Source organism: Maniola jurtina, chromosome 2, assembly GCF_905333055.1.
Source record: "Maniola jurtina chromosome 2, ilManJurt1.1, whole genome shotgun sequence".
Taxonomy (NCBI): domain Eukaryota; kingdom Metazoa; phylum Arthropoda; class Insecta; order Lepidoptera; family Nymphalidae; genus Maniola; species Maniola jurtina.
The window spans coordinates 10,703,542-10,729,925 of record NC_060030.1 but is presented as its reverse complement, the minus strand read 5'-3'; the positions used below and the strand labels follow the sequence as shown (position 1 = coordinate 10,729,925).

The 26,384-nt window shown below is 36.3% G+C and overlaps 1 protein-coding gene and 1 long non-coding RNA gene across 8 annotated transcripts in view; both read right to left on the bottom strand.

Annotated features, from left to right (window-relative positions):
• Nucleotides 1-7,265, bottom strand: part of LOC123875506 (low-density lipoprotein receptor) — a 245,130-nt gene extending 237,865 nt beyond the window's left edge. For 2 of the 7 annotated variants that reach the window (XM_045921390.1, XM_045921403.1), the window contains exon 1: nt 6,796-7,261. In XM_045921390.1, the coding sequence (XP_045777346.1) occupies nt 6,796-6,931 (136 nt within the window). In that variant the 5' untranslated portion in view covers nt 6,932-7,261. Of the gene's footprint in view, nt 1-6,795 lie in introns of all 7 variants that reach the window. The other 5 variants (XM_045921478.1, XM_045921386.1, XM_045921395.1 and 2 more) reach the window with 5 other exon arrangements.
• Nucleotides 7,266-13,962: 6,697 nt separating this feature from the next.
• LOC123875600 lies at nt 13,963-25,462 on the bottom strand. The gene is made up of 3 exons (XR_006798178.1): nt 25,451-25,462; nt 15,462-15,467; nt 13,963-14,029 (listed from the first exon to the last, which is right to left on the bottom strand). It is a non-coding gene; the product is annotated as an uncharacterized LOC123875600 (long non-coding RNA).
• Between the last annotated feature and the right edge of the window lie 922 nt (nt 25,463-26,384).

The following is a 26,384-nucleotide window of genomic DNA, read 5'->3' as shown; positions in this document are numbered from 1 at the left end:
GTCAACGTTGAATATCGGATTGGAATCCCTAGAATACTTAATTGAGCTATGATTAATGTTGCCAGAAAGCGATAGAGCACGACTTATAGATGAGTGATTCTTGTTCGAACTTTATTAATATCGTATAAATATTTTTGTATCTATAACCGGTTTGTTTAGCTCGAATTTGACATCACTGATGGTGACGTGAAATGGTTATGACGCAGTAAAACCGGTAAACTGGAAGAATAATGATAGTTTTATCGATCAATAACGATTTTGGTATACAAATAATATATAATCCAAGGCCAAGATGCATTTGTATCTATTTATAGTATAATCTAACCGTTTTGCGAGCTCGGCCTTTAATCAGGAACAAGTGACTATCGAGTATCGCGGTTTGTCAGAGTTTAAACTTCAGAAGACGCTGGACGAGCATAATATGCTATAAATCTATGCTTAACAATATTATTATAGCTAAAGTATGTCGATACGTTGACCTACCTGTTATCTTTTCAGGTTTCATTAGTTTTATCGATTTTGACGATCTTTAGTACAGAGATAGCTTGAATCCTGGAGACAGAACGTACGTATAGGCTACTTTTAATCGTGGAAACTCAAAGAGTTTTTAAAACGAAACCACGAAATTTTTAAAAACCTAAGTCCACGCGGATGAAGTCACGGGCATCATCATGAACTTTCTAGTTAAAAAATATCAGATAAAAGTTGGAAATGCATTTTAGCTAGTACGTACATTTTGAGCAATGAACTAAGTATTACTACAGAACAGAAATATAAGAGCTTGGCTAGTAAAACAATAGACGTTAAATATATGACGATAATGTGTATACTATATACGCTATACCCACATTATAATATTAAAAGAGTTATTTTTTATTTTTATTTATATAATATTATATATAATATAATTTAGAACAGAATAGATTTTTATTCAAATAAACTTTTACAAGTGCTTTTGAATCGTCAAATAATTTACCACTGGTTCGGAATGCCGTTCCTACCGAGAAGAACCAGCAAGAAACTCGGCGGTTGCTCTTTTCAATTGTTCAATTTACAATAATATTCTTCTTAATATTCTTAATATTCTAATATTAGATATTTTACTATATTAAAATTAGGTTTAACAATATCGTGACATAGTCGTGTAAACATATTTGATATGACGGAGAAATTAATAATATGTAGGTTGATTAATTAGATGAACAAGCTAACGCCACTAATCTAATTAGATCCTAATTACGATAAAGTACCTCTATTAATCATAAACTACGAAGTAACTTATTAATAATCAAAATTGATTAACTATTACTCAAATTAAACATGACATGCTTAATGACTAATCAAAAGTTATGTCAAAAGGCTTGATGAGTTAATCGTTAGGCAAAACCAATTTATGTTTACCTTAAATTCTACTGCAGCGCATTTAGTTTACTTTTTATCCCTTAACCGGACTGGTTTATAAACAGAAAATTAAAAATTCTTAAAATGATTGTAACATTTACTTAAGTAAGTAAGTACTCTATCGACTAAAAAAATTTGAAGTGTCCAAGAGTCAAAACGTTAATAATTTGTAGTTAAAGCGATTTAATTGAAAAAAGCGTAATATAATCTACACAAAAAGTATTAAAACATTGTGGTGTTGTTCTAGATTTAACCTTGAATTTCAATGTCAGTCTGCGTTATAATATGCAATAATATTGATTCCGTATAGTCATAAATCACATGTCTTAATTGAACGTTTGTGGTTGTTGGATTCAACAATCAACAAAATTCATTTAAACTGGATCTCTCAGTGCGTTTCTATTTCAAATTCAAGCATTGATTTTAGTTTATTAGTAAACTTTAGAATGAACTAAGTACTTCTTTCTATCTCTGTTACTTTATCATTTGGATGAAATCATAAGGACTTTAATTAGTACAATAAAAAATAAAGTACTAAAAGTATTACGCCAAAATCTTAGAGCGAAAGTCTTTTCAATTCAAGGAAGCTAAAAAGTAAGAATAGAAATAAAAGAAAAACTAATACATAGAAAAACTAATAAAGAAACAGAAGAAAGGGAAACACTTGAAGAAAGGAAGTAAGAAGTAACTGCACACGAGTGACAAAAGTCTTGACAAACTCTTATACAAAGTCTTGTAAGATCATTCAGCGCCTTGACAAAGTTTTAAACAATCGAGGATTGAACAGCTTTGATCGGAAAAAGTTCAATTATAAATTAACTCTCGTTTGTGATGTCCAAACTTTTGGCGAAAATAAGCAATATCGTAAAATATGAAATTCATTATTATTTGACATATCGTCGATTCAGGATCAAACCGAGTGTTCCCTCACTTTAGTCCAACTCTGATATTACTATACTGTCAAATAGATTAAATATGCATATTATTTATCATTTCTTAGTAATAATAATTTAAATTTCAATTATCTAGGATCAAAATTAACAATTATTATATTTTTCACAATAATTTTTAAAATAACAATAAAGAAACTTATATCGAAGTCCCTTTGTTCCATTTCAATTGAAAATCCCAGGCTTTTATTATCTGAAACATGTCTCTGCCAATGGGTTGCCAGCTGGTGCTTTACCTCATTCGACTTTATATTGCTAAATGCCAGACATTCTTCCTTTATTTGTAACAAAAGACTCAGGGAAATAGCTTGGCGTTTGATTTAATAGATACCTAATAAAAAAGAATACCTCCTTACGACGCTCAACGACGTGAAGGGGAAAAAATATGCAAATTTCGAATCTCCTTTCCTTCGAGAATAACTAGGGACATTTCTGTACAACGAATAAATCTGACAAACAACCAAATAGCGACAAGGACTGGGGTTTCAACGAAATAAGGTTAAATATGACAAGTCCAATTCCTTTTCCATTTTTCACACAACGACGCCTTCTTCGGACACAAAGCACATTTTATAGCGCCACAATGCGATTGTACTCTTTCATCTACGAGACTTTTATTATATTCACCCTGTCATTTGTGGAATTTAAAAAATTGAGACAGTGCAGAGTTATTGTTTACTTGCCCGAATTATCACGATAAAATTCCTGTAATTTTTGATGCTCCAAAACAGTTCAGTAACTTTTTCATACTTTTCTATATTATGAACTGCTCGGTTACATTATTTAGAAAGTCTACGAATATTAGCTGAGATTTAGATATGTTTTCATGTTATGTATCCGTACGTACAACTAGCTGATAATAGTGAGATTTCGTCCTTTAAAGCCCGACATCGCCCAACATCTCTAGCGGTGGCACGTGTCCCCCGATATTAATCTCAAGGCCTGATAAAGAATATGATGATAATAATAAACAAGTAGCAAATAATCAAACCGTATCTAAACTACGATTCAGACTAAGAGCAGTGCGTCGGACTACCTACAGCGAAGCGCAATTGACAACCAATAAAGAACATTGAAATTGACGTTTCAAATTCATATTTGCGAGATATTCATCTGGGAAATTATGGTTATTATTAAGTAATATTATAGTATCTTTAACAACAGGTACTACTTTATACATTCGATATCAAAGTTTTGAACTTGATAAAACATGATAAACATGAACATGATAAAACATTGAACAAGAATTTGCAGTCGTGCAAATACTTATATCATATATGTAATATGTATGATGTCACATGCGTGAAAGGAAAGAACAATACAACATTATTATAATAGTAGCAGTCAGGACACGTGAACAAGATAGCTTGCGTAAGCTATAAACTAATATTGTCATGTTGACAGAAGGATTATGTTATTCAATTAATTGGAAGTAAATTCTCAAAAGACGAGAGTTAACATTTGCAATATTATAAACAATAATAGCTTTACTTTGGCTTTCCGCCATACACATCTATTGAACTTTGTACCGTTTCGGGAAATATGATGTCTTAAGTTACTTTCGGTTGTTTATGCCTCTATTTTGGGATTTTGGCAACGCGCAGTACTCTGTTTATTTATATGTGTTTCTTATCTTATAGCTACTTCACTAACTTCTAAATCTATATATTCTATCTATCCATCCATCCATCCATCAGCCTGTATGCGTCCACTGCTGGACATAGGCCTTTCCAAGAGCGCGCCACCAAACACGGTCCTCCGCCTTCCTCATCCACCCGCTCCCCGCCACCTTCTTCAGGTCATCGGTCCAGCGGGCAGGAGGTCGTCCCACACTGCGCTTACCGGTACGCGGTCTCCACTCCAGAACACGTCTGCCCCATCGGCCGTCGGTTCTGCGACAGACATGACCTGCCCATTGCCACTTCAGCTTGCTAATTTGAGCACCTTTGAGCTATGTCGGTCGCTTTTGTTCTTCTGCGAATTTCCTCATTCCGGATTTTATCCCTGAGGGTGATACCCAACATAGCTCGCTCCATAGCGCGCTGAGCGACCTTTAGTTTGTGGACGAGACCAACTGTCAGTGTCCACGTTTCTGCTCCATACGTCATCACAGGTAGGACGCACTGATTGAAGACCTTAGTCTTAAGGCTTTGCGGTATCGACGATTCGAAGACCTGACGTAGCTTTGAAAATGCTGCCCAGCCTAGCTGAATTCTTCTGTCAGCCTCCTTGTCGAAGTTGTTCCTGCCGAGTTGTATGATCTGGCCGAGGTAGTTATATTCTTGAACAACTTCGATGCTAACATTCCCGACGGTGACGGGTCTTGAGATAGCGTGCTCGTTAAACATTACTTTCGTTTTGTCTATGTTCATCTCAAGACCTACTCGTCTGGAAGAACAGCTAAGCTCGATCAGCATTTCCTCAAGGTCCTAATCTACCTACCTACTAATAAATTATTTATAGGTTTATAGGTACTATGGATATCACATCACATTGTTTACAATGTTTCGAATCAATTACACCATGGGGCTACTGATTGACTTATATGATCTTTGTTTAAAGACACTGATCATGACTCTTTAATTGGCAAGAATTGTCTCCATTTTTATTTATTTAGTTACCAATATTTAAACAAATATGTAAAGTGTACTTACTTGAGATAGCCAAGTAGGTACTTTATATCAGATAATTTACGTTACAATACTAAGTACTTAGTATGGAAGGATATATTGAAAATTTATTTTCTCTGAGTAGGGCCAAGTAGCTAATTTTAACGGGAATGCTTTCGCCGATGCAATGCAGATTATAGAAAGTAATTGAACTGCTATTGTTTGAATGTTTTTTTTAGAATTTCATCCATCATTGTTGACTTTTCCGATCAAATGCGATGGCAGCTATATGAGAAACTATCATCAAAAATAATAAAATCAGTAATTATAATGCGTTTAAACTAAAGATTTTCTTTTCACTATTGTTCTTTTTGTACAAAATTAAACTGGAACGGAGACTGGTATAAGAATTAGTAAAGCCAAACACACTTGGCAGTTATCAACCAATCACTAATTTTACTATTTATAACTCTCCAGAAGTATAATTATTGATCTCTGTAACGCGATCCAGTATTACAGCAAAAAGATAGGTGTATTGATCGCGTATTAGACATGATATCAGAATGTTTACCTTCTGTGAATCGTCTCCTTTATAGCCTCCGGATATGCAGTAATGACAATAACTGGTGTTCAACTAATGTAATAAACTTCATGGAAAGTATATAATATTATGTATATTAAGTACGTACCTAGTTTTCTCCAAAAGTTAAAAAACACATCATTTTTTTTAATGATCTATATAGTTTTTGTGCATATCTATAATTACATTCTGAAAGAGGCTGTGATGAGAAAATAAAACCGGAACGGAAACAGACAGTTACGTGAATTAGTAAAGACTAAATGCACTTAGCAGTACCTAATCACTCATTTGTAATTTTAGTACCTTCCCAGAAGACTTTTGATTTCTGTAACACGATCCATTATTACAGCAAGTAGGTAGGTAGGTAGGTAGTTAGCGATCGTGAATTAAACATGATATCAGAATGTTTACTGTGAATCGTCTCCGTTATAGCCTTCGGATATGCAGTAATGACTAGTGTTTAATCAATGCAATGGGCTGCATAAAATGAATACAATACTACACTTACATAAACATATAATATAGAATAGTTCAAAAATACATTATTTTTAACATTTATGTGCATGTAATATATTCTAAAAGAGGCTTTTATATAAGTCAGAACATAAAATAGATACAGTTGACGTAATAGCTGATGGTATATCAGTGAAGCTAATTTAATTAGTATTATTGACAGCTAAATTTAGTCATGCCTATAACTTTTGTTGATTCATTACTTACCATAACGTGAATAATTAGATGGTGTTGAGTAAGTATAATAAAAACTGCTTATATAATATATTATTTACCTTGTAGTAATTAAGTAAGTAAATCAAACAAGATATTCAAAACCAAGAATCTTAAGGTCATTACTTATTCAACTAGTGAGAATTTGCAGGAATTTCGCAACAAATTTTTGTCACAGGTTGAACTACTAAGTAACTATATCTGCTCAGGTGGCTGACGTTGATTGTTATCTTATCAGGTAAACAGTATGTACCAAACCAATGGTTAATAACGTAAACAGTATTTTTACATTCTAAAATGTTAATTCTCTTTGTACGCGTAACAAACCTGTTCTTGGCGTATATAAATATAAAATGCTCGATAGTATTTTTATGTTATTTTTATTATGTGGGTACTTCTTTATGATCAATTTCCGGGTATTATAATCTTATTTTTTTAATTATAGTTTAATTCCAATTATTAATTGTATTTTAGTTTGAATAATATAATAAATCACATAGCAGTTAAAATTTCGGTTTTGTATACTTACTGCCAGAAACTGCTCCAGTGGTATTCGAACTGAACACACCAATAGTTTTGGTATACAACACACAAAAAAATAAATACCACCACATACTGGCACCAAATTTGGGGGCTGCCCGTCGACAGCCCACCAAAACGAACATTATTTTGTTCTTACAAACTTTCGTTATTGACAGATTCACACGCAAGATACACTGCAAGACAATCAATCCAGAACTCCTTTCAGTTATATCACATTAACACTGTTCCAGTCCGCACTGAATCTGTATTTAATGTCACTGTCGAAATAACCGTGAGACGATATTTGGACGATTGGTTGATTCACGATCGGACGTTTTGAGGTTATTTTTACGTGCCACTAGTGCGAGCGCGACGGTGAATGTCGATCGTCGACGTCGTACAGGCGAAGGCAGGTGTGGTGTGCTACGTGGTGGCGTCGGCCGGTAGATGGCGGTGCGGCGCGCGTGACGTCGTAGTTTCGGCGACTGTACCGTGGCGCTGCGCTGCTGATTCTAGCTAGAGATTTTTCCCAACGCATCGCGCGAACGACACGTAATATTAGGGGGTGCCTACATTCAGTCTTATTTTGCGTATGAAGCTAATTTTGATATCTTTAGAGTGTTAGACACAAAGTAGGTCCCTGCGTCGGATCGCGAACTGCTCCCATTTTTGAAGTTTTTTATAAAGATTTTTATATATTTTACTGAAATAGGTATTTTTAGAAAAATGCTTCAACTTAGGTACAGTTTTTAATGACATACAGATATCTAATTACTTACTTTTCTATTTTGTACAATAGGTATCTAATTATATTCCAGTCACACAACCACTTTTATAGATACCTAAATCAGAGTTTGTAAAAATCTGATATTTATAGGTTTTTATTAAAATATCAAAATATTTGATTTATCGGAATAAGATGTGGTTTTCATTCTGTAAGTGGTTTTATTATGACAAATTGTGAAGTAACAAAAAATGTGTCTTTAACTTTATTAATAAAGAAGTGTTTTCTGAAAGAAATCTGCAAAACGGTCAGTACGTTTTCATAACAAAATTAAAATATAGTGTATCAACGAAACATCTGACAAGATTTCTACTTCGACAAAAGTATAGGTAGGGTACTCGTAGATTAGATGATACAAATACATATCAATGCATATTATATGTACTTCATATCCATATTATAGGGAATTGATCAATTAATATACTTGCGCTGAAATAAATCAGCGAATCGTGTCTAATCTCTCTTAACACCTATTAAAGTTTTTGCTTTTAATATTAAATAGTATTTTAAAGTAAATGTTATTATTAACAAAATATATACGTGTATCCTAAGCCTTATGAGGGGTAGAAATGCGCGCGCATCTTCACCGTGATGCTGGAAGACGCCGCGGGGGGGCGTGGCCGGCCGTTACGCACATCACCCAGACCACCACGCAACAGAGATAAGAAACCGCTACCCGACTAAAATACGTGAACACCCAACATTACTAAAACGACCCACACAACATACGTCACAATTTCCCAGCATTACACTTGAATAAAACCTTTTACCCACAGCTCCGTCAAATTTAACAATGACAGCTCAGCCACGGGTTAATTTAATACCAAAATTGGAAGAGCTGTAATGAATATTTATCAAAATTTGTTATTCAAAACAAACAAACATCGAGAGCAAATTGTTTGATATTCCAAAAGGGAAAATAAAGTCGAGTCCGACTCTATCCTTTTTGCTATTGCAAGTACCTACTTGATATCGGAAAGAGAAAGGGTTGATTGTGACTCGACTGATCCGCGATTGCTTCGTCGAGTATTGCGTATGTTTTTCATGTGAGGACAAAATCAGGAAACTTGATTGCGTCGACGTTTTTATCCCCTTCGTCGTGGAGTCGTTCGGGCGTTCTTTTTAAACAAAGAAGGAAATCTACATCCGTTGCCTTTCGGTATAACCTAACCCTTATTATTTAAATTTTACCAATTCAGCATCCAACTTCAGCATATTAACCTTTTCTAAACGCGCTGCAGTTGTATCTAAACACTATGTAAGTAGGTGCCTTGTATATTTCTATTACAATTATTTACATCTTTATTACAAGATCTGTCAGGTCATATCTGTCGTAGAACCGACGGCCGATGGGGCAGACGTGTTCTGGAGTGGTGACCGCGTACGGGTAAGTGCAGTGTGGGACGACCTCCTGCCTGCTGGACCGATGACCTGAAGAAGGTGGCGGGGAGCAGTTGGATGAGGAAGGCGAAGGACCGTGTTTGGTGGTGCGCTCTTGGAAAGGCCTATGTCCAGCAGTGGATGCATACAGGCTGATGGATGGATGGATGATTACAAGATGGTGTCCGCGGATTTTGGTTCTTTAATAACTTTTTGTTTTTCCGGGACAGAAGCGTTTGGGCCGCGAAAAGCTAGCAGACAGATAGACACGCTTTCGCATTTATAATATTAACTCTGGGGATATTATGTTTGTCAATTTTTTCATTTATGTAATTTATTTATGTCATCGTTCAGTAGGTACAGTTCAATGTCAAAAAAAATTAAAACTAGACAATACAAAACAAATACTGGCTCAGAGCCAAGATAGTATCTATATTTGTTAGTTTGCTTTGTAATTTACTTATTTTTTTTCTTGTTAGAAAATGCACTTTTTTAGAGATTTTAGTACCTACATGATATTTACGATTTTATAATAATCCATACTAATATTATAAATGCGAAAGTATGTCCGTCTGTCTGTCTGTTTGCTACCTTTTCACGGCCCAACAGTTTAACCGATTGTGACGAAATTTGGTACAAGGTTAGCTTATATCTCGGGAACGGACATAGGCTACTTTTTATCCCGGAAAATTAAAGAGTTCCCACGGGATTCCTAAAAACCCATCCGCTTAACCGATTTGTATGAAATTTGGTACCGAGGTAGCTTGCGTCACTGTAATTGACATCCCGGAAAATAAAACAGTTCCCACGGGATCTTTAAAAACTTAAATCCACGCGGACGAAGTCGCGGGCATCCTCTAGTAATATAATATTATTTAGCGTTTTAAAATAATGTAGTTAAGTAGGTGTACAAAATGTCGATTTCAATCTCGACCTCCCTCGGCCTCGTTGTTCTTATCTGAATGTTGGCGATGTTGACACGTTCTTATCAGTGACACACAACAAGACATCGGTGCTTTTTTCACAAAGAAGCTTTATGATAAATCGCTAGCATAAAGTTTTCGTCAGCTCGACTTCCACGGTTATTCATGCCTTATCTCGTGACAACGATTCTGTGTATATCTCGGAAATTACGCCCCTTTTGCATTGTAACAAAGGAAACTCTGGGGTAAAATAGCTAAAATGAGTTTGTATGGAAAAGAGGCGTAAAATATGCAAGAACTATGTTGTTTTCAAACTTTATTGGCCGACTTACCACACAAAATAAACTTTAAATAATGATTATTTCTTTTATCACTAAAATTTAGATCAGTTTAAAATCGCGCTCTGTGAGGATTCTATACCATTAGGTATACACAAATATTTTCTTCATCATCACATTACATCTCTTGATTTGGGTGCCCGAAGTTCACTGTATAAAACTAACGGTAATGAATTAATTAGTATTCCGTTTAAAATCTGATAATGTAAAAACGGAATGCTTCGTAACAAAAGTTCCGTGGAAATTAAAATGTTTGATTGTATTCGATGAACATAATAACTATTGAGATAAGTACTCAAAAATAAAGGAAAACATTCCCTAAATCGTAAAAAGAAACTCGAGATTTGAGGGATCAAGGCAATCTCCGCCCACGTTATTCTTATAAAATATGGGACTACTTACCTTTTTATATTATACTTTGCATGTCTTAGTATTAACGTTTTTGCATAAAATATATAAGTGTATATATATTATGTATAAAAGAACAAGCTGACTGATTGACTGACTCACTGACTGATTTATCAACGTGCAGAGCTCACACTAATAGACTGATCGGGTTGAAATTCAGCATGCAGATAGCTAAGATGTAGACATCCGCTAAGAAAGGATTTTTGAAAATTCAGACCCTAAACAGGGGTTTAAAATTTGTGTTGTCCACACGGACGAAGACAGAAAGACAGACACATAGACAGACAGACAGACAGGCAGACAGACAGACGACAACAGAGTGATTCCAACTAAGGGTTCCCTTTTTCCTTTTGAGGTACGGAACCCTAAACTTAGAATTAACTGAGTAGCCCAAAACAAAATCTGATCGCTCCGACTCCACGCCCTCTTGTTTGTCTGTCTACTCTCCCTGGAGTGTTGTAATGTGTTGTTGGAGTCATATGCCTAGAGAAATATCACTGATTAAAGTTCTAATTTTTACTAGTTAAAACTAGTTGTAACAAAAGTTTTCATTTATAACTAGTTTTTACTGGGTTAAACGGATTTGAACTGTAACGCGATCCTATAAATTCTAGAATCATTCAAACCTCCTCCTTTTGGAAGTCAGTTAAAAATGTAGAAAGATTTTTGTACTTTAGAATCGTTAAGTGAATCTACCACGCACTGGTTCGGAATACCGTTGCTACCAAGGAAAAACTTGTCAACTTTTCAATTTACAATATTATGCAATGTTTATGCCTTTTTAAACATTTCTACATTATTATTTTTTGTGCCAAAATAACCTCTATTCGATATCAGTTTTATAAACGGAATTAATCCACAACCACTAGGTACACCACATAATAGGATTAGCAATACCTAGCAATATCAAACGTTTCCACTACATAATATATACCTAACCTGTCTTAGGCACAAGCCTAGATTCACCTACTTTACAGTAATTTCCCTATCACGTGCACAGTGCACGGTTTTGTATTCAGAATCTTTACCTTCTACATATATATTTCACTTAGTGTATAGCTACAGGAAGAGTTCACATTATTATTATAATATTATTATAACTTGGTACATAGGTACGCGTACATAATATGACATCAATCCACGCTAAACAAGCTCGTTAGATAGAAATATCATCCTCAGACGTCATTAAAAATATCTGAAGCATATATCATAAATGTTTTAAATAAAATATCCTATTTTTTCATTTATCTAATAAAAACACGACTACTACTTACCCAATTAATTTAAAACTTGAATTTATTTTATTAATAAAAACATAACTCCTATAACTCCTATAAAATCTAACTCATACGTCAGCTACCTTGCTTACAAATTCACTTTTTTCCAGCTATCCTCTACGAAGAGTGGAAGTAAGACATCTATCGTCCATACTCCAGTTATCCGCTTGTACAGTTCGTTCAAATGCTAAACATAGGCCTTTTAGAGCGCGCCACCACACGTTGTCCTTCGCCTTCTTTATCCCCGCATTTCCTGTCACCGTCTCGTAGATCGAGCAGGTTGTAAAACTCTGTAAACATTATGCTTAAAACTCTTACTTAATTAGCAAAAACTGAAAGACGTGTCGAATTTTTTTACATAAAGAATAAATACTAGATTAGATACGTTATTTCAAAAATATTTAGGTAATGAAAATTTTTGAAGTTATAAGATAAATTTATTAGGCTCAAATCACACTAATATTATAAAGGTGAAAGTTTGTATGTGTGTGTGTGTGTGCGTGTGTGTGTATGTTTGTTACTCCTTTACGCAAAAACTACTGGACGGATTGGGCTGAAATTTAGAATGGAGATAGATTATACCCTGGATTAGCACATAGGCTACTTTTTATCCCGGAAAATCAAAGAGTTCCCGCGGGAATTTTAAAAACCTACAACCACGCGAACGAAGTCGCGGGCATCAGCTAGTATAACATAAACATAACAAAACATATATATATATATATATATATATATATATATATATATATATATATATATACATTATACAACTTAAATTAGTTACAATAACAAACATTACTGTTCACCTTTTTCCCGAACTAGTATCTTATAATACAATATAGTAAAAGCTTGTTGTGTTGCGTATTTGTCCTCGTAAAAACGTGGTCACCCCAAGCGATCTGCTGTAAGTTACTCTGAGCTTTCTTATGAGGCCTATAGTTAGCGACCATGTCTCGGTATGTAGGTACCTATTACGTACATTAAGAGAAGAGCTACAGTTCAAAAGGTAGCTCTACTTATGTCGCAATCAAGATAAAGAGACTCTTATTCTTATTAAAAGATTTCTTGGAGTGTAAACTGCCTGTTACCTGCTGTCCCACTTTAGAATATTAACAAGAACTTTTCATTACAGAAACATGCTTTTTATCACAAAAGTTAAGCCCTTTGCCAATTTAGTATATTTGTTCAAGTTCAAAGGCTAATGAAATACTTTATTCGTTAAAATAAAATGTGTTTTATGCCTTTGGGGCCTTTCGATCGATAAAATGTTTGAATCAATGGAAGATGAGTTGTAAGTTAATTAATTTAAAAAAAATGTTGAAACTACACAGAACAAATGGTAGTTTGATTTCAATGAGAAAGAAAACCATAAAGGCTGGCTGCAAGTTTGGAAGTTGCAAGTTGTATCATCTCAGCATTTTGCCTCTCTAGCAAACATAGGGTATAAGAATGAGCTCAAGCTTTTCTACGAAATCTATAAATTAGCCCTGATATTATTATCTAACTAGCTGGGCCCGCGACTTCGTTCGCGTGGAATCAGCGCGCTTTATATAGCCACGGACGCTCAGGCGCGAGGCGTGTACTCGTAGTACGTACTCTGTACGTTAAAAATGTTCACCGTGATTCTTTAAATTGACATAACTTTTTTATTTATGAACCGATTGACATGAAATAAACACTAAATGCTTATTACAATATATTAGTGAAAACCGTATCTAAATCGAATAAGCCGTTTCTGATATTAGCGTGCACAAACACACAGACAAACAGACAAAAAAAAATTAATTACAATTTAGGGTTCGGCATGGATATAATAACAACCCCTGCTACTTTTTTTTTATATATTTCCATTGTACAGACACCACTTTTCTACAATTTTATTATATGTATAGATAGATTGGCATTAGCACAATAATAGATCATCGTCATTGTCGTGGTGGCAAGAATACTGGCTGCATTTCCGCGCTACAGCCCGGCTGATCCTTTGCTCGAAAAATGAGCTAGCCCATCTGTCACCAGATAAGGCAATTAACAGCGGTCAAACCTTTCATTTTTTAGCATTTTACGCCATCGCCACTGGGTCTCCACGGCAAACGGAACAAAAATATTACTCTCGACAAGAGAGGCATATCTAGGCACCTCAATTTTCAATTATAGGTATAGTATAGATCAGGCAAGGTCGTTTACCAGTAGGCAAGAAGGCTCCATTAAAGTTCTTTTTTAAGTTTAATCCATTCAAATCCAAAGTCCTTAACTTAGAGATTCAAGTCTGTGACGCGCAAACGATATTGCGTTCCACTGAGTTCCTTAGGGAGTCAGCGTATTCAAAGTGATACAATTTGAATAATCCTGGAATGTTTCGTTCAGTAGAATATCCAAATAGTGTCTCTATACTTTATTTTAGTACTTACCAGTTCTTTATATTATGTGGCTCCAAGGGTTGACATAGGCTACGTAATTTTGAATAAAGCTTTATTTGAATTTATCTGGCTTTCACCTTTACCTTAGGATCATATTGTGTAGGTAGATAATATGGCTTCAAGAAGCTGTTTTAGTTTTTTAATAACTGTCTAGTAAACAGAAAATCATTTACTTCTAAATTAAATAAGGAAATAGACCTCATTGCAAACCTGAGGCAGAAGTAGAATTCTTATAACAGACCGACAGATTTTCTGACTCGCCTTTCTCTGGGGAAATTAAGTAACGGGCTCGCAGGTAGATTCTGTTATTCGTTAAAAATTAACTTAAATGAAGCCACTCAGGCATTGTTATTGCACCTGTTATTAGCTCCTGGAACTCTAAACTAGAACAAGAATTGGACAGACTGTGTGAGGTATAATTTTTAATTAAACTATGCGAAAAATGTAGGAGAGCGCACGATAACAGCGCGTTTTTTAACCCCCGACCCAAAAAGAGGGGTGTTATAAGTTTGACGTGTGTATCTGTGTATCTGTGTGTCTGTGTATCTGTGTATCTGTCTGTGGCACCGTAGCGCCTAAACTAATGAACCGATTTTAATTTAGTTTTTTTTGTTTGAAAGGTGGCTTGATCGAGAGTGTTCTTAGCTACGCACAATTTCACTAACCATACATAACGAAAGTTGAATTTGACATAATTTATCTAAGTACTTACCTACTTAAGTACTTTTGGGCAAAGTGATTCGTTTGTAAGTACTTACCTACAATAATAAAATCTATCTAAAAGACTTATAGTGAAGACAGAAACAGCTAGTTTTCACACTAACAGCCCGTTCCCACATGTCGGCTGTCGGGCCCGGATTTTAATCGGATGTTCCAGTGACAGAACATTTTGACACAAAATCGGTTTGACACAAAACAAGTGTGAATTGCTTCATATAAAATACTAGCTGATGACCGCGACTTCATCCGCGTGGATTTAGGTTTTTCAAAATCCCGTGGGATTTTCCGGGATAAAAAGTAGCCTATGTGCTAATCCAGGATATTATCTATCTCCATTTCAAATTTCAGCCAACTCTGTTCAGAAGTTTTTGCGTGAAAGAGTAACAAACATACACACACACACACATACATATACACACAAACTTTCGCCTTTATAATATTAGTATGAAGTGTCATAGTGTGATTTATTCTGCTACTGGAACATCCGATTAACATCCGGGCCCGACACCCGACAAGTGGGAACGGACTGCAATTTGACTGACGTAATATAATATTATGTTTGAAAATTGCTCAATGAGCATATTATATGTACACTTAAGAACCCTTTCAAGAGTCTAATGCGGACAAAACAGAGGTATTGAAATAAATAGAACCTAATCCTAATATTAGGTATATTGAACTCAAGAAAACAGGATATTTATATAAAAACTTCGAAGAATATCCACTAATATTCGTATGAGCTATTTTCATAAATTGAATGACGCTTGTAAAGGGTGGAGGACTATAATGGTATTACTCCTTGACCTACTTGTTCACGAAGACTATAATTTATTGGTAAAGCCTATTTACATAGGATGAGCTATTTTTATCGTATGCTTATTGTTCAATCCCTTTTGAAAACTTCTCATGCATCTTTAATTCATAGGTAATAAATACTGAGGCTGACTGGGTTTGATTGAATATTGTATAATGTTCAAAAGATAAATAAAAACTTTTTTTTTTTGAAATAAATGACTAAGTATTAATGTTTCCCATGTCCCCTCGAACTAAGCTCAAAGCTTGTTCTACGAGCGGATACGACAGTAGGCATAGTGCAACGAGCTTACGGATGGGGCTTGAACCTTGCGGATTAATCTGCCTCATCACGTGACTGTAGGTTTTGAGGCTTCAAAAGTCCTATAAGAGTCACAGACGCGGTTCTAATACTGAGCTAAATTCCGAGTAAACTAAAAGCTACTTCACTCCTGAAAGGTTAATGCTACTGCACTGAACGGCAGCTATTAAATAGCGATCTCAGCTCGAACTCAAAATTTGGCTGGAGCTCCTTGAAAAAACGACGACATGCATGATGGATTGATTATCGATTCCAAATAATCGTGACCGAAGCGGTAATGTGATAAACGAGCCAATTTAAATTTTCGCCAGCCGAGCGTTCAGAAATACCAGCGCGAACAAGAATTTCCTTTCGACGAGCGCCATACGAATGAGTATAAAAAGAAAATTACATAGTAAAGGGATGCTTACTCTTTTACTGCCAAAAGATCGGGGAGTAAAATTCTTTTTATTGCCCTCAGTTTTACAGCCTTGGTAATAGGTGAATTCAGTGAACGTTAAGTTCGTAATTCCAAGTGGAAGCATCCGGAAGCTCTCCACGGTCTACGGTCTACCTTTGTCTGCGTTGTTTCATTTGGTTCTGTTTTTGAATTGGTTTATTTCGTTGCTTGCGGCTGTTTTCCTTTTGAAATATAAAAAGCGTATATTTCAAAACTTTTTATCAATGAGTCAACATCGTAATATTCCCTTTTACTTGCACCATAAACCATTGCTTTGCCCTAGTTCATTTTATATGGATACCCTAATAAAAAGAAACACTAAAATTGTTTTACTTATTTATTATTGCACATTTGAGACCAGCAACTGAAGCGCAGCGATGCCAAAAACGCATCTTTAGCAGACCTCCCATAAGGTGGACAGGTGACATCAAATGAGTCTATGGAGCTGCTGGATTCAGGCGGCGCAACACCGTGGCGTATGAAAGTCCCTGCAAGAAGCCTACGTCCAGCTGTGGACCTCTATCGGTTGACGATGATGATAATGATGATGCGGAACTTTAAACAGAAATCTAAATGAGAGCTATTTTATTTTTCTTGCAATTCATTAAGTTTTATATTAATTGATTATTATTGAGGAAAAGAACAATTAAAAATGGCTGAATGTTCTCGTATAGGGCCGGTAATAATGACTGCTCTTGCAGACACTTGAAGCAAAACTCGTTAAAATGTAGTGCACTTGTCAGACTACACAGGTGAGTGCAAATTGAACGATTTAAATCTTTTAAAACAGTGAATTTACTAAAATAATCGACTATGTTTTGAAATATCTGAAGTATTTTCGTAATTCAGCTTGTGCGTGATCGAATCAGCAATGAGAAGATCAGTAGGAGTACCAGAATAACAAAGCTCAATGGGTTATGAAACAGTGGGTTTAAATAAAACGAGCAAATCAGTATAATTGCACCAATTTATTTTATCACTTCACTCAACACACTAATAATTACTCTCATATATTTGTTACTAATACACTTATTTACTTATTACACATTTATTACACACTTATTACACTTATTTACACAAACCGGCAGTATTTCAGCTTATAATGCGTACGATACAATAATAATCCTAAAAATGAGCTCGCATGGCTTTATATGGCGTTATCCCCACCGAAGGCATTCGGCAGTTGTTGCTGAGTGGCGCTCGGCTGTCAATGGCGCTGGCGTTGGCGTTCAATGGCCGCTAGGCTATGATTGGCCGGCGTTTGGCTCGGCTTGACTCGGATAGTCTGGTTGGCGTTGGCGCGTTGCGATTGGCTGAGGCGGTGTGGCGTTACATTCGGCCGTCCTGAAACAATGAATTGCTCCCGCAATGGGAAAATGCTTGGTTAGCTTTCTGGTAGGCAATAGCTCAATAAGGTCTTCGGTTTCAAGTTATTTATCGGAACAGTTAGCACTGTTGGATATAAGAACCGTAGGCGCTGTGATATGGCTTTAAAGAGTCTGCTCAGGCATGTACAAGCTTTGTAGCCTCGAAATCCCTTAACACTGCGGGTTCTCTTAATGCCTACCAGCTTGGTGACGAAAATGAACCTGAGTAAATGCTATCAGTGTTTACTTTTGTCGCAATGCTTGTGGGAACTTGCCACTAAATAACTAAATTCCTTTGTTATAATTAAATGAAATATTAATTTTGTCAGTTACATTATCTAGTTAGCTTTATCCTATCGCTTGCTATCCTTTACCGAGCATTTGCCTTGTTACGCATAACCTCCCTGAGTTTACTAATTTAAATTAATAGCAACATGGCATCGTGACCTAGGTAAATACCAAATTATGGATAGCACATTCTTTGAGAGTATTGTCAGTAGTCCAAATAATATCAAGTAAGCAGTTTGTCCAATCATTTTATTCGCAGTCTCGCTAGGGCCTGTGGCACAACGCGTTTAACATGGTCTGGTTAGTGCTTGGCTTGGCTTGACTAGGCACTTGGCTCGTGGTAGTATCATGGAGGTCAAAACATACCTAACTATTAATCAGTCGACACTCGAAAACTCTAAAATGTCTACTAGTAAAAGCATTCTTATAGTCACTTTATAAGTTTGCTAGGATGTTCAAATAAGCCAAATTATGTATAATATTCTACGAAACTGATCGTTTTCGGCTAGTAACAAATTTTGCAAAAGCATCTGTAATAATCAAATTGTACCTATACTACTGATGAGCGATATCCTTTCGCTGTCTTACAAAATGGTTTTACAAAATGTGGTCAGTATGAATTCTACAAAATTCTAATCCAATGCTATTGGTCTGTGATCTAAACTGCAATCTTATCTACTTTAAAACTAAGACGAAACAAAAGAACATTATTTAATTTATAAATTATTATCGTTTTTCAGTTTTACTATTTTTCCACGTTTTACTTTAGAAACATTTTTGAAAGAAAAACCGTCAACAGACTGGCTTGTAGAAAGGAAGTGAATAGCTTCTCGTGAAGCTGTGCTATGCTATTACTCTGACTTGAAAAGGAATCTCACTTAAATCCTTGCAGGGAGATCTCTCAACGAGCAACGAGATGAAAGTACTCCTATCGAAAGTAAAACTTGGCTTTCGAAAGTAAAAATTGGCTACCGAAAGTAAAACTTGGCTATCGAAAGTAAAACTTGGCTACCGAAAGTAAAACTTGGCTACCGAAAGTAAAACTTGGCTACCGAAAGTAAAACTTGGCTACCGAAAGTAAAACTTGGCTACCGAAAGTAAAATTTGGCTACCGAAAGTAAAACTTGGCTACCGAAAGTAAAACTTGGCTACCGAAAGTAAAACTTGGCTACCGAAAGTAAAACTTGGCTACCGAAAGTAAAACTTGGCTACAGAAAGTAAGACCTGGCTGTAGAAAGTAAGACCTCACTACAGAAATTAAGACATGGCTGCATGAAGTAAGACTTGGCGGCAGAAAGTAAGACTTGGCGGCAGAAAGTAAGACTTGGCTGCAGAAAGTAAGACTTGGCTGCAGAAAGTAAGACTTGGCTGCAGAAAGTAAGACTTGGCTACTGTCTTCACTTCGGCATCTATGTAATTCCGAAAACAGTTCACGATTGAATTTAGGTAATACAGGATCATCAGTTAAATAACAGTTTTCTATTCCATTCCTATTCCCTACTATGCAAGCTACATAACCAGGCAGGCATACTAACACCAACTGAACTCAAGATATTATGTAAAATGTCAGTCTAGTCGGCTTAGTGAAAATTCTTACGGTACGTCCGGTCCACCTGACTAACAATGAACGGCACAAAGCTAAATCATGGCTATAATTAAAAGTGCCACTTGAACTTTCTACTTACATTATGATTGGACCGACAATCTAAAGGTAGAATGATAAAATTGACTCGATTGAAAACTTGTTGGCAAAAGTACGTAATGTACATGCTGCCTACAAGCACTACTTTTTTTCTAAAATGACAAAAGCATTATCAAAATCATAAGGATGTCTAACTGGTAATAATTATTATTACGTTTCCTCCAAGTGCCCGATTCTGCCTATTTGTATTTACTCATACGCTGTGCCACTGGCTTGTATATTATACGAGACAGTCCCAAAGCCGTGAGTAAGATCTACTTACTATGCTCTCAATCATTCAAAGAATGTGATTTAAACTACAAGTTACAACACGTACAGACTTCATAAACACTAACTTTTAGTAAAAATAAAAGAACAGTCATACCATACAGCATAAACGCTTAACAGCGCTTATGTGACCCCAAATAGGCGACAATGCGGCGGCTTATAGATACCCATTGGCTGCAACCCTGCATCGTTAGCGCGCCACGATGAGGTGCCTCGCAGTAACGCGCTCGGCATCAGGCACACCGCGCACAGCAAAGCATCAGTGGTGACCATCGTAGGCGATGACGTTTCCACTTCACGAACTCACCAAAAATTCCGAGAAAAGAAAGATAAGCACAATATTATTGTTTGACTACAAGTAGCTCCCAGTCAATTCATAAAGTACGTCTGCCCCAATTATGAAGATCTATATTCATATTACATAACAATCATATAACCACATGAAAATCAATTTCACAAGAAACTCAAAAGTGAACATCATAAAATAATTCGATTTTACATTCAAATTGCGACCGCCATGCTATATGCAAAACTGAGTTTGAGCACACTGAAAGTGTTCATCAACCGATTCTGACGTAAATGATATTATTGTACCCTTAAAAATAATTTATAGGTACCCCACACGTACCCCGTGTTGTCTGTATGACTGCAGCGGGAATATCACTGACGACGCGAAAAAAAAATAACCTTAAAGGTTTATAGAACCTTATACTATGACTGAGCCTTGTGCAAATAAAAACACTAATAGCGTCAAAGCTTGTTTCTTAAAAACTTCTGGTTGAAATTTGCGGGTAGTCTGAGAACTATTGTTACCATCCGATATACTAGATTTTTTTTTTAACTAATTGCTGCAAAAGTAGGGATTAGGCGTTTAATCAGTATGTATTTGTGTCAGTTCATAACCTCTCAACAACTTTAACCGATTTTGATAAATGATACGTCATTCGTCTTGATGGCGTGTGTGTCAATGGATACATAAAATTCTTTAAACAATCAATGTGGTGGATTTTATACGATTTAATGTAAGAGCCGAAAAATATGCAGCGCAAACAGCAGTCGGGAGTTTTTATTTTTTTACTATTTAACTTATTGAATTACTTGTTAACTTTTTCGTACCGGTAGCACTCTAGAATTAAACTGCGAATTCAAATTGCGGGTATCTCGGCGAGATGCAACGTGAAAAGTGGGTGGTTGAGCGGGTTTTTACCTAATTCGATAAAAAGTTGACTAAATAAATTGGTTGAAATTTTAGCATTAGTATTTACCGCCTTTATTTCATCAGTTATATACATACAGCACGTGTATTTTTGTTAGGAAAACTGTAAATAAAACAATACACACGAATATCACATTCACAAAAATTAAAACTAAAACTCGTCGAGCTAGCTACCTTGCCTTACCCAAAACTAGAACAATTTATGGCAGAAAAACCCTTACCTATGAAGGAGCTAAACTGTACAACAAAATACCTGCACACATAAAAAAAATGTACACTCATTCAATCCATTTAAAACTGAATAATTAGCTGCTCACATTATGAGTAATGCGAATTACTTCAGCAAATGCGCTGAATGAGTACTCCATTAAATGGCGAATATTGTAAACTTTATTTTCTCATGTAAATGACCTTTTTTTATGAGAATACGTCTTTAAACCTAAACCTTTATTTGACGGTCAGATATGCCACAAATTATAGTTACATTTTTAGCTTCAGCTATCACTCAAACCATTCACTCTATCCACGAGCGTATAATGACCACCTATCATAACCCGCGTGCCCTAATACTAATTTCATAACCTCAAACAGGGTGTTAGCAATATTAACCTTTCACGGTCATCTCATCAGTAGAGGTTACAAACACGATCAACCTCATTACACTATGCATCAATATCATTAAAAACGGGATTAAAATTTGAAATGGAATAATGGATGGATCATACCTCAGTTATTACGCGTAGAAGTTGAGGGTAGCTTGCCATCGGGCGTAGAAACCATGCACGCTGCAGATGAATGTACCTCCGGTTCAAAACTCTTCTAAGGACCTTCCGGGCCCCAGAAGTGGACGATCTTCATTGTCGCTTGATTTTTACACGGTGATTCGTTTCCCTCTTGCGGAGGAACAAAGTAGCCGGCAGGTATTTGCCGAATCGTTAATTGGCGCGATTATGCATCATAACTTTCTTTATTAATCCCACTTCTGAGATGAAACAGTGGGTTTAAATAAAACGAGCAAATCAGTATAATTGCACCAATTTATTTTATCACTTCACTCAACACACTAATAATTACTCTCATATATTTGTTACTAATACACTTATTTACTTATTACACATTTATTACACACTTATTACACTTATTTACACAAACCGGCAGTATTTCAGCTTATAATGCGTACGATACAATAATAATCCTAAAAATGAGCTCGCATGGCTTTATATGGCGTTATCCCCACCGAAGGCATTCGGCAGTTGTTGCTGAGTGGCGCTCGGCTGTCAATGGCGCTGGCGTTGGCGTTCAATGGCCGCTAGGCTATGATTGGCCGGCGTTTGGCTCGGCTTGACTCGGATAGTCTGGTTGGCGTTGGCGCGTTGCGATTGGCTGAGGCGGTGTGGCGTTACATTTACGAAGCTGAAGTAGCAGTGGGCATCAGGGCACATAGGTTGAAAAACCGATAAACGTTGGGTTCCCAAGGTACTAGAACGGTGACGGGAAAGTGCATGCCACCCATGGACAGACGACAGCAAACAAATCCCACGGAGCCGCTGGTTTCAGGCGGGCGGCGTAAGACCGTCGCGTACGGAAGTCACTAGAAGATACCAGTCCAGCTGTGGACGTCTTTCGGTTCGCGAGAATGATGATGGTGTTTCAAAAAGACGTCATTGCATCTGAATCGAAAACAAATAGGTGTGTACAAACGTAGGTAGTAGGTACATTCTGCTCTCACATAATATGGACTTGATCCTAACGAACTCTCAAAATGCCAAGCTCAGAGTTTGCCAAGAGCTATTAGATCGTGAAAGGAATTCTACTTTACTTTCCAAAACGAGAGTACCTAACTTTAACCTTGTACAGTTTCTTGTGTGCCACAATATGCTAGACTTTTGGACAAAATCTGCTTTTCCCTGAATTTATAATATAAGCAGCACTAGTAAAAACGAAAAAAAATTAATCGACCGACCCGAAGAGTAGGAAATTCAAAAGAGAAGTGGCTGAGAAATGGGAGGGAAGCGTTTTCCTGTTAGTGGGACAATCCAGGCAAAGCATAATACTGTTTCTACAGGCATGTTCTGGAAAATGCAAACTTCATTTACGTGTCCACACAATATAGTTAATTAAGGGCTCGAGGCTAAAATAATAATAGATCGTGATAGCACATTGATGTGTTACACCGCAAAACACGTGTGAAAATGAACATGAGTACATTGTTATTAATTAATTCTTGTGTTCCAAAATTTCCAAATAGATAATGTAAGTGTAGCATACGACTTGATCTAAATTAATTTCAAGGTTCGCTACGAAATATTAATTTGTGTTTATTTTACATAAACGAGTAGCTATGCCTACCTATGTTAATAGTACAACTAGATGATAAGTGTTCAATTCATCATTATCTGAACATTGCTGGTCCACCATTGAACACGGGCAATTATCTAAGAATGAGAAGAGTTTCAATAAATTAGTATCTTTGTAATTCCTAGACCGCTTGTTAAACTAAGCTCCAATAAGTAAGTGCATACCAAACGGCACTAGTTCGTCTTTAATCTAATTTTACAGCTACAAAGCTAACAAAGCGAACACAAAATTTTTTGGAGATAGAGCGACACAAAACTAAAATAATAAAATTGTGAAATAAAACTGAAACACTAAAACTCAAAAGAGTTCGAGTGGTCAGTCGAAAGTTGGAACGCTGGCGGTGACTGTGCAAAGAAAAAAAGATAATGAGAGCAAAGCGTTTGAATTCGTACTTGTTTAAATACTAGATGAAGTCCGCTTTTATAGGGACCGAAACAGCAAAATATAAGTTCTCGTTAGATTCAAAAAAAATATTGTTTTGGTTTATATTTTAACTGTAGGTAAAGGTCCTGTGCCCAATGGCTATTGTTTCTGAGTGATTGCCTTACAACGCTGAAAATATCTATTTGTGTCCGTTTTGTCCACTCATAACTATTTAAGAGCTCGAGCGATTTTGATAAATGATACGTCATTAGAGACACTGGGTACATTAAAATACATGAGATTCTTAAAAAATCTAAATGGTGGTGGCGCTTTAATGTGCAGGCTGAAAAAGATCCAGTGCCAACCGCAGTGGTTTTCTTTAATCTGATTGGTCAACACAATATGATCTCCGCTTAAATAGAAATCGACCTTAGCCCAAGAAAACGAAATTCTCATTACGTAAATTTCACGGCATTCTTTCATTTACGAATTCATGAGATACAAGCATGATTTATTGCAGGAACCTACCAGGAGTAGGTAGGTTTCTTCTAACAAATTGTTTTACATGTCATTACAGCGAAACCCACAATATAGTAGGTGAATTTTATTTGAACATGTTTTTGCAGTACAAAAATAACATTTGTGAAGCTTAAACTTATAGATTTCTATTTTTTTAATCAAAAATCTTACTTTAGGATCAAATATGTCGAAAGGACAGTACTGTAAGTAACAGGAGTGAAATTCATCTATACTAATAAATAAAATTGGAGTGTCTGTCTGTAATTTCGAAATAACTACCGCATATTAAGGTCATATGGTTATTTGAACGATACTATAACTGAATCACACGTTTTTAAAATTTTTGTCTGTCTGTCTGTCTGTCTGTCTGTCTGTCTGTCTGTCTGTCTGTCTGTCTGTCTGTCTGTCTGTCTGTCTGTCTGTCTGTCTGTCTGTCTGTCTGTCTGTCTGTCTGTCTGTCTGTCTGTCTGTCTGTCTGTCTGTCTGTCTGTCTGTCTGTCTGTCTGTCTGTCTGTCTGTCTGTCTGTCTGTCTGTCTGTCTGTCTGTCTGTCTGTCTGTCTGTCTGTCTGTCTGTCTGTCTGTCTGTCTGTCTGTCTGTCTGTCTGTCTGTCTGTCTGTCTGTCTGTCTGTCTGTCTGTCTGTCTGTCTGTCTGTCTGTCTGTCTGTCTGTCTGTCTGTCTGTCTGTCTGTCTGTCTGTCTGTCTGTCTGTCTGTCTGTCTGTTTGAAAAGGCTAATCTTGGGAACGGCTGAACCGATTTTGACGGGATTTTCACAGACAAGTAGAGAATTGACCAGGGAGTAACATAGGCTACTTTTTTAACCGACTTTCAAAAAGGGAGTTGTGTTTTTCTACCTATGTACACCGAGATTTCTGAACCGATTTGCGTCATTTCTTTTTTAATCGATAGAGGAACTTTGCGACATTGTTTCATAAAAAATTTGGAGTCCAACTCCTCAATCCTGATACTGCAGGGGATCTGACCAATCCACGCGGGCGAAGCTGCGGGCATCAGCTAGTTTTATAATATAGGCGGGCGCAAGATCGTGGCGGTGGACTATGGAAGTCCCTAGAACAGACTTATGTTAATCAGTTGGTTGATAATGATGATGATGATAGTACAAAAAACTCAACACAACCCAATAAAGTGGAACGCATTCTCTTAGCTGCTATAAAATAATAAATTTAAAGTAAAACAGTTTCGCAATACATTGGCTCTTTAATGTGATTGGTGCACTGCGTTTATCGTTAAAACTCCGTGTAAAAATATGGGAAAACAATCCAAGCCAATATCCCGAAAAATTCGCGTTCACGGCACACAGAGATAATGGGCAGTGGAAACAAAATGTTTGCGTCCCCTCGAAAGCGCAGCCGGAAGGAAGACAGCGCGCAGCCAACTGAATTTATGATCGCGCCATTCAAAATTACGGGATATGAATTTCACTCCAGTTTCATACTGTCGTTTCGAAATATTTGCTCCTAAAGTATGATTTTTTAGCCAAACAAATAGAAATCTGTATAAGCTTGAAGAAAATAAATTTTTAGGATTCCGTACTCGAAGGGTGCCAACGGGACACTATTACTAAGCCAGAAACCTCCGCTGTCCGTCCGTCCGTCAATCCGTCCGTTTGTCTGTCAGTGAACTGTATCTCGTGAACCGTTATAAGTTTTTCCGTTTTAAATTTTTACAAAATGTGTAGATATTTTTATTGC